This window comes from Spea bombifrons, chromosome 13 (genome assembly GCF_027358695.1).
Source record: "Spea bombifrons isolate aSpeBom1 chromosome 13, aSpeBom1.2.pri, whole genome shotgun sequence".
NCBI lineage: Eukaryota > Metazoa > Chordata > Amphibia > Anura > Pelobatidae > Spea > Spea bombifrons.
The window spans coordinates 1,761,384-1,771,047 of record NC_071099.1 but is presented as its reverse complement, the minus strand read 5'-3'; the positions used below and the strand labels follow the sequence as shown (position 1 = coordinate 1,771,047).

The window sequence follows — 9,664 nt, the reverse complement described above, 5'->3', positions numbered from 1 at the left end:
AGTGCTGAGTTTTGTATCTATTTTGCCATCAACTGCTGAATGTGGCTTTTTTTAAATTTGTGTTACTAAAGGAAGATTGGGTTTCAAGTGTTGATGATTCAGTTAAAATAATAGTTGGACCTACTGTAAGACATAACCCGAAATTCCTGCCAAGCAAGAAGCAATAATCCATCTGCAATCATAACATGAGGTACAAAGCCAAAATTTAGAATTTACATAATGACGCGAGGTAGATTGTAAATTAAACAAGGGGCAAAATCTCCTCCTTCTGTCACTCCTACGGCTCTATTTGGGTGTACAAAGCAAAATCGTTACACACAAATAAATACATCACTAACAATTAAGCAGCGGGAAGTGCATGGTTTCATTTTTACGACAATCTACTGGCTGAGGACACAACAGGGGACATGGCAGGTATGTAAGAACCCAGAATCTTTTGTGCACTTATATTTATCCATTAAAGAAAACCACATTTTATTCAACTGATTTATCACAAAATAGTTATTCTGATTATAAGTTTCACTACCAGATCAGCCTTAGCATAAATTCAACAGCTCTAATTCTGTTTTGATTAAAGGTTGTTGTGCAGACGCTGGTTTTCCCAGAAAGGAGTAGGTGTTTTATTGATCTAAACGAAACAATTTTTCAACTTACCAAAAACTCTGGATTGTTATTTTTCTGGTCTTCAGGTTTTTATCCAATATGTGTTTCAGTTACACGGAATCATTCTGTATTTCTGTGCTTGTTGGCATAAGGGATTAGTCTAACATGATGTGGTAACATAGCCTGACGTGTGTTATTTGCTCTTATGATTATTTGACCCTAGCTAGCCCGACTGAACAAATATTCTGGTAACGCTTGTGTTGCATAGTCCCATCCAAACAATAGTGATGTGTGCCTCTCAGGGCTGGGTAATATATTCTATGAAATACAACAGTATAATATTATGCAATATATATATATACCTGTATAAAAGCAGTGGGCATAAGTAAAATTATTGCATGTGTTATATATATTGTATCTGAATATAATGTTCAATTGTATATTGATTCTCAAAGATTAACATCCCGCAGCCAAAGTCTAGAGGTGCCAGATACAGTTACCACCGGTCCCTGGTAAATTCATAAATGTTTTCTTGCATAAGAGGTCATTTCAGACAGCACAGAGGTTCTTATGCAAGAAGAAATTACTGTGTACAGTAAGAATAATGTTTGATTCGTGTTTGACAGGTATTTCATCTAAGGAAGGTAATCCATAGAGAGTCTGCATGCGAGACCACAGCTTTATGATGCAGAAATAAGTAATGGTGTGAACATTAACATTTGAGTTTTAGTTGCCATGATCACTAGTCAAACTTTAGGGGTATTGATTTCAATTACATTTACTGTTCATTTGCTAAGTAAAGCAGCAGTCTGCGAGTGGGTTTGATAATAGATGTTTCAGGAAGACTCAAACCTAAAGTTTAATGCAATGTTCAATCAGTGAGATTTCTTGAAAGTCACTTCATGTATAAAAGGTTGTCACTTAAATACGACTATGGCAAAACTACGAAGATTGGCCATTGTCCAGCACCCTGCTACTCAAGGGTTAAAGAGGTGTACCTCTTTAACCTTTGGTATTGTTAAGCGGTAAACACACAGAAAATAATAAATTAGTATCAATTGCTTCGCTGCTTTGAAATCTAAGCTTCTATAAACAATGAGAGTAAAAACAGGCAAGTACCATCTTGTTAATATAAGGCTAATCTTAATATTGGCACAACTTGTGCAATACAAAGTACAGTAATACTAAACACAGCGTGTTGTACAACAAGCATAAAACTAGGTGAACTAGAATAAGGTGTACTCAATCTATTCCTGAAGCCATCTATAACGTGTCCTGTTTATCATTCATCCTTCTGATTTTTTTTGACACTGGATGAGGCTGTTTAAATCTTACATATAAAGGTGATGTGTGGTAAGGCCAAGCATGCAATGCAGCTGGATATGAGTAAGGCAGCAGTACGTGCTCAGACATGCCACCAAGTGGATGAATGAAGTACTGCTTCAGAATTGGAATCTAGTAAATTGAGTTTTATGATAACCTGTTCAGATTTTTCCCAGACATTTGTAAAAAAAAATCCTAATCATGTAAGATGTTAATGCACTTTGTTTTAGCTTCTCTTTGTAAATACATGTACAGGAGAAGTCCATATGGCTGTACTATTACATTGTGTTATTTAAGTAATTTGTAGTATTTTTGTCATTATTCATTTAAAACCCCACATTTCAAAGACACATTAAATGATGATCAAGCTTTCAGTTTTACATCAGATAAAGAATAAGACTGGGGTAGATTAAAATATCCAGTTATAAATAAATTGTTAGAAAAAAGACAAAATACAACATTATTTGTGGCATTTCCATTGTTTAGCTAAATATTACCTGTTCACAGGTCATTGAACTGAATTAGCCTATGCAATGCTGCTTACAGGTTTAACATATATATACATACATACAGATAGCAATCTAAAATATATACCGATCGGCCTAAATTTATGGCCACTGACAGGTGAAGTGAATAACACTGATAATCTTGTTATCATGGCATCTGTCAGTGGGTGGGATATATTAGGCAGAAAGTGAACATTTCGTCCTCAAAGTTGATGTGGTAGAAGCAGGAAAAATGTTTTGGCGGGAAATGGGGGACCTACCCAATATTAGGCAGGTGCTTACGGCTATATATACGCACAATGGTGTTGACGGGGGAGAGCCAGAGGGCCCCCCTAAATTATTCTGTGCCCGCCCCAATTGAGACAGTGCCCCTCGCTATCCTCCGCGAGGCCTCTGTCTTGGTGGCGGTGCCAGCATTTCATGCTGAGCGCCGGAATATGATATCATATACTGGCGCTCAGCAGTGAAACAGCGTGCACCGCGGCAGACCAGCAAGACAGAGGCCTTGCACTTCCACCGCAGGACTGCAAGGTAAGTGAACTGGAAAGGGGGGAGAGGGCAGATAGTGATAGGGGGGAGAGGGGGACACAGTAGATAGTGAGAAAGGGGGATAGTAAGAATATTGAAATAAAGAGTCAGAATGTGTGAGTGAATGAATAAATGTGTGGATGAATTGTGTGAATGAGTTAGAATGACTTAATATGTGGATGAATTGTGTGAATGAGAGAGAATTAATGAATTTATGAGAATGCATTAATGATTATGTGTAAATGATTTGTGTGAAAGAGAGAATAAATGATTGGTTGAATGAATTTTGTGAATGAAAGTGTGAATTAGCGAGTGACTGCAAAAGTGTTTGTGTGTATCATAGATGCATAATTGATTTGTGGAAAGGCAAAGTTGGCATAAGCAGGATGTTTAAGCCTTGGGGACCAAGATGGCACAGGCAAGGATTTTATGGGACAAAGATGGCACAGGGAGTATGTTTATGGGACAAAGAATGAGGGGATGAGGGGACAAAGGCACTGTGGGGATGATAATGGGGGAAAGGACCTCTCAATGTCATGGTAAGGTCAGAAAGAGGGAAGACTGTACTGACTCGTAGTCTTCCCCTAATCTGCAGTCAAAAATATTTTGGGGGGGTTTGGGAGTGCTTTCCTGGGGTCCAATTTTTTTCAATGACATCTAATGTCATTAATGACATCTGCTGCTTGTGACTCCTGTAATTCTCATTAGGCATGTCCAAAGTGTTTTTATCATGTCACTATACTTGGGAATTCTCAGTAATCAGAGATGAATACTGGACCTCCCAGCTCACTCTCCACCCAGGTTCCATTAGAAACCAATAATCTTGAATCAGTGCTATGCTACATTTGATATGTTCTTAACATTTCTCTTTTTTAACATTAATATGTTTCATATTGTAGTCTTAAAATTAAAGAAATTCACAATGGAAGAGTCCGCAAACATGGAGGAACACCGGACTCACTACTACAACACCAGCAGCCTGGTACTGAGAAGAGGACAGTCATTTAGAGTAACACTGCACTTTAACAGACCTATGCAGAAAAGAGAGAAGGTGTTTTTCACTGCAGCTACAGGTAACAATTCATAAGTGTAATACATTTAAATTAGCTTCCTCAGCACTTTCAGTTATGTATTGTTCCTATGGTTATTTATTTATCTCTTTTATTATCTGCTTGTAGGACCAGAACCCCAGGAATCTGATCAGACCATGGCTTACTTTCAACTCTTAGACTCTAAGACTGAGGGTTCCTGGTCAGCATTTCTAGATTCTAAGTCATCTGAAGACGTGAACGTCACCATCAACAGTCCTGCTGATGCTGTCATTGGTCGTTACAAACTCAGCATTTGCATCTATTCCAAAAGAAAGAGGGGATATTTTAAATTGCATGATATAATACTCCTATTTAATCCATGGGCTCCAGGTAATCCTACAGATAATGTCATGTAGAAATGTGTGAAGAATTTTAATGCCAAACAAAACAAAACAAGGATTTCTAAGTCTGAGTTTAAGTGAGGAACATTAGGCGGTCCTCTTAATAGTCAATGTTTTAAGATGTACCAAAAGAGACCAGAGGATTTGAAAAAGTATAAATTTCTACGAATTTGTTCAATATATCACAAAGTTCTGCCAGTATTTAGATCGCTTGTGTCACACCAAGTTTCTCTCGTGTTTATCACTTCCCTTACCTTTCAACATGCAAAGTTTATAAAAAAAAAAAAAAATACTGGTTTTATGGAAAAAGTGGGGGTTTCCACCACCATCCATTTGAACACGTTTCCCCACTTTAACCCCTTAATGACAAAGCCCGTACATGTACGGGCTCAAAATGCATTGTTTTCAATGGGTTTAAGGACCGCCCATTGTCCTTAAGGGGGTTAAGGGAGACATGAATATCTCACCTATCTTGCCTTCTGGCTGGGGAAGGGAGGCTCTATAAAACCCTTAAGATAATGGAGGCACATACATACGGCCATGCAGGAAAGCACAACACTTACCAGTGTGGCTCACTTATGTTTGTCACACGTTCTTCACTTTATTTTATGCAGAGTATGCAGCTCTGGCTTTCATAAAATGTATATAATGACTGAAATATTTTGACCCTGAAAATATTATCTGTTATATAAAGCATTTAAAACGCCTGTCTTAATTTAACTTGATAATGTTAATTAAGGTAAATATTTTAGAATGCAACTGGGGACCCATTGTGCTGAATGTGATGCGCAAAGATATTTCCTTATGTTTCGATCAGAGACATTGGTGTGTTTTGTTTTTTTACAATGTCATACTCTTTGGACAGCACCATGTTATGGCATTTATAGCAATGCCTTTGTAGCTTTTTGACATAGACATGAAAAGTGTAAGTCTGCAGCATTTTCAGACATAAATCTTCCTGCCAAAGGTTTCCACCATAAACATATATTTAAAAGGTGTTCTCAGTGAGCATCGGTGGTATAAAGCTACTTATGCTGTAAATATATATGTTTTATTTAAAAAGAAAAATATACTCTCTATTTCCAGACGATGCAGTATTTATGGAGGATGAAAGCGAAAGACAAGAATATGTTTTGAATGACAGTGGCATCATGTACTTTGGACATGAAGAGTTTATTGAAAATGAAGGATGGAACTTTGGACAAGTAAGAAAAATGAAGTAGTAACAATGTAATATGGTTGTGTTTCTAAACACTGAGGTTTTCAGTTTCTCTTCAGTAGATGATTGGTAAAAGGGGTTTCACTAAAGCTGGGGTTTGCACAATTCAATTTCTTGAATTCACAATGCATTATAAAGGACAGGCAAGTCTAAAAGGTGAAAGAATACTAGGCTAATGATCCTTGGATGAAGGACAACTACGTCCCTTCAGAGAGACCCAAAAGCATTGAGGTAGAATCTGTTCAAACTGTATTGTATTTATAAGTGCTCCCCACAGCATACTTTCCAAATAAATAGTTCAATTAGTGAGGTGACTTTCAAGAAGTCTCACTGACTTAAAAATATCCTTTATACAGGGCAATGAGCTTCTTGGTGCAAAGTAGGAGTGATGGATGGTGTTAGAGTGAGTACATATCTTAGATCATGGTGTTAATGTGAGTGCCTGCTAACATATGGTGCTAGAATGCATGCGCACATTAGTATACGATGTTAGAGTGTGTGTTAACATAGTGTGTTAGAAAGTGGATGAGGGTTTTTGTTTATGGTATCAATGTATCTGTGTTTGAGCTATATTTTGTGTGTGTGTTAGCATATAGTGTTAGCGTGTGTGTTGGCACATGCTAGAGTTTGTGTTTATTGTAGGGTGATTAGAGTGAGTGGGTATTAGAGTGAGTTTGCCTGCTGTGTGTTACTCTGTGTTAAATGTATTAATTATGGGGAGGGGGTAATAGGCAAATATGTATTATATTATTATTATTATTATTTATTGTTTTATATGGCGCCATCATATTCCACAGCATTGTACAATGGATATTGTAGCCATGTAAAATCAGTGCCCATTAGCTGTTGATGGTGCTTGAGTATCAACATGAGAAGCTGTGCTCTTCTTCAAAGATGATTAAATCAATCAATGTACGGTGTAGGTATTTGAAAGAAACTTGTAAGGCATGTGACAGTAAACTTTGCTTGTTACAAGCAAGTCCTTGCCTGAAACTCACAAAATATTCACCCCCTGAGTAACAATAAAAAATAAATGAATAAAAACTAAATGAGGGTACCCCTAATAACCGAGAAGGCCAACAGCTGCCTTTTTATTTTGCACTCTATAACCTCCATCTCCTTCGTCCTCTGCATACGAGTATGATTCTGTGCACCAACTAATGCACTCTTAATATTTTCTTTCCAGTTTGAGGAAGGCATTCTGGACATCTGTCTATTAGTACTAGATAAAAGCTTACAACACCAAAGTGATCCAGCCTTGGACTGCTCCCAGAGAAATGACCCTGGTTACGTGGGTAGGGTTGTAAGTTCTATGGTAAGTATGGTATATCATTGCTTAATACATTTTCCAATGCTCCTATAGTTCTGGAGTCATACTGTATGTCACATTAGAATCATATCTAAAAATGTCCCAGGATAGGCTACCTGGAGTCCTTCCTCTTCTGGGGAAGTAGCTTTGTGAAGGTTTGGGGCGAGTGGATAGGGGGGAGTGAGTAGGCATGGCCAAATGCCACATTCCCTTGTCAGGAGAAAATTACAAAAAAAGGAATTTGTGTTAATTGCGGGACTTGCATAATTGTACCCCAAACTTTATATGACACTAGTTTATTCTGCTTTGAGTTTTAAATGCTTAAAGTATGACAATTGTTGAGATCCTGTCTCTCTGACCAGCTCCTAATAATATGACTAAAGAAAACATATCTATGTAAATGTAGTAATAGGAAGAAAAAAAACAGTTGCTTTTTTGTGGACTGATGTGTTATTAACAGAAGTTTGATTTGGTATCTATTAAAGTATATCTTCTAAAATGACTATTACTACAACTATTATGAATACAATGTAAAACATGAACACCGTAGTTTTTTTCTCTTCCCAATTAGCTGCTCGTTGACAGCTTTTTTATATATATTACTAAACTGTTGTACAGAAAATGGTAGGCAGGAGTTAAGATAAGGGGCCAGAGTAGTCTCTCACAGAAAGTATGCCAAATATGTTTTTCTAACCCAAAAATCATATGATGACTTAAAATGTTAATAAAATGAATAACCATGTCAGGATTTATGGAAAAATTATTTGCTGCAATTTGGCTTTCTGCAGATAAACAGCAATGATGACGATGGTGTGTTGGAAGGAAGATGGTCTGGAAAATTCTGGTTTGGAACCGACCCCCAAATGTGGATTGGAAGTGTGGAAATACTTACAAGGTGGCAAAAAAAAGGTTTTAAGCCGGTTAAATATGGACAATGCTGGGTGTTTGCCGGTGTCATGTGCACAGGTGATTCTTTTGTAATCAATAAATATGTTTTAGCAGCAGAAGAAGAATTTCAGATCTTTAAACTAAAAATGTTTCTGCTATAACTTCCCTCTGCATTGTAGAATTCCTGACAAATAGTTCTAATTCCTGACAGTATAGGTGAACAGTTCTGATTCCTTTCACAAAATTAAGGGTATTTTCTTTTACCAGTCTGAAATTTTTACTGATTTTGCAGATTCCAAAGGAAGGTCTCCGATATACCTGGAGACATCCTTGGTATGCTGACCCAGGGCTTTCCCCCTTCTAATTGCACATGGGAATCAAGATGGGGTAGAGCTTGACCAATGAATCTGATGAGCCGCTCAGTGGCAGACCTTTCCTACAACTTATAAGAAAGAAGGCAAAGATCAAACATAACTGGATGGGGAGAGGGTAAAGCCAAACACTGCTCCACCACCTGAACATGAATTTTCCTGTTATGTTCACTTATCTGTACTCGCTGGTGTATTTACCTTTGGTGCTACCCTATTCCTAATTCAGGGCAGCGCTGCCGTTCCATCCGCACCACTGTTCCTGCTAATAGGCGTCGGGACATGACATCATATCCCAGCACGCCACTTTAAACGGCACAACAAGAAACTTGGCACAACCCTCGATAGTACTATAGACCTGAGGCTGATGCCTCCCTGGAGACAATGCCCCAGACCTAGTAAGCCTAGGCCAAGAAAACCTTACTGACTGTACTCCTCATCCTACCCATATTCTGAAGTCATTTGACTTTAAAAGGGAAATAGACTTCTCACCTCCCTTTTTTATACAGCTTACTGTTAAGTGTATTAAGCTTTTTTAGTAGAATGTTTGTTTTTAGACATAGGGCTACTAAGATCAGAAGTTTCAGTAACGAAATCCCTGTAAAAATTCTCCTCATGCCATATTTTGCAATTTTCTCTGTAACATAACAATGACAGAGAAATATTTCCAAATATGTTGTAACAACACAGTGCACTAATATTAGTGGAAAATTAAATTTAGGTTTCTTTTCAAATTTTAGAAAATCTTATTAAACGGGGAGATAATGGAGAAAGTAGTCACAGAAATCCGGTTATTTATAAAATTCAAGCTTAGTTTCATCTGATCTGATTGAGTAAAATTTCATAAAGATAAGATCAAATGGAAGGCATATGGCTGTATTTTTTTGAAATTTATTTTTAAATGAAAAGATATTATAAAAGTAATTTTAATGTCAGGTTTAACTGTGCTTTTTAACCTAGTATACTGCTTGTGTGAAATGTTACTGCTATATAAAATAATAATTTCTGGAACTTTTATTGGACCTCCTTTGTTTCTTTTGTAGTGCTCCGGGGTTTGGGAATTCCAACCAGAGTGGTCACAAACTTTGCCTCAGCTCATGATAAGGAGGGAAATTTGAGTGTTGACAATATTTATACCGTAAGCGGGAAAAAAATGAGCAAAGACTCCATGTGGTATGGAAAACACTTTTATGTGGAAAAAAACACTTGAAACATGGTTGAAATTTTTAGAAAGAAAGCATATTGTTTTCCTTCAGCATAAAAATACAGTTAATATAGGTTAGCATTAACAAAAATATTTTTTATGATATTTTGGGGTACCTTTCCTGGAGCTGATTCTTTCTGGCAATGTTAATAAAGCATTAGTTCCTCCACAGGCTTTCATTAGTGCCTGGCTGGATGAGCCATTCAATTGTTTTCCACAAGCAGTAAGATCAGGAGTCAGTATGTAGCTTCCAGAAAAAAAATATATCGTCTGCAAAAACTGCT

The 9,664-nt window shown here is 37.2% G+C and overlaps 1 protein-coding gene across 1 annotated transcript in view; it reads left to right on the top strand.

Annotated features, from left to right (window-relative positions):
- The first annotated feature begins 277 nt into the window (after positions 1-277).
- LOC128471755 (uncharacterized) overlaps positions 278-9,664 on the top strand; it is a 30,621-nt gene continuing 21,234 nt past the window's right edge. Inside the window, exons 1-7 of the mRNA XM_053453734.1 lie at positions 278-414; positions 3,860-4,033; positions 4,139-4,381; positions 5,479-5,597; positions 6,798-6,926; positions 7,709-7,886; positions 9,220-9,349. Coding sequence (XP_053309709.1) covers positions 408-414; positions 3,860-4,033; positions 4,139-4,381; positions 5,479-5,597; positions 6,798-6,926; positions 7,709-7,886; positions 9,220-9,349 — 980 coding nt within the window. The 5' untranslated portion in view covers positions 278-407. The remainder of the gene's footprint in view (positions 415-3,859; positions 4,034-4,138; positions 4,382-5,478; positions 5,598-6,797; positions 6,927-7,708; positions 7,887-9,219; positions 9,350-9,664) is intronic.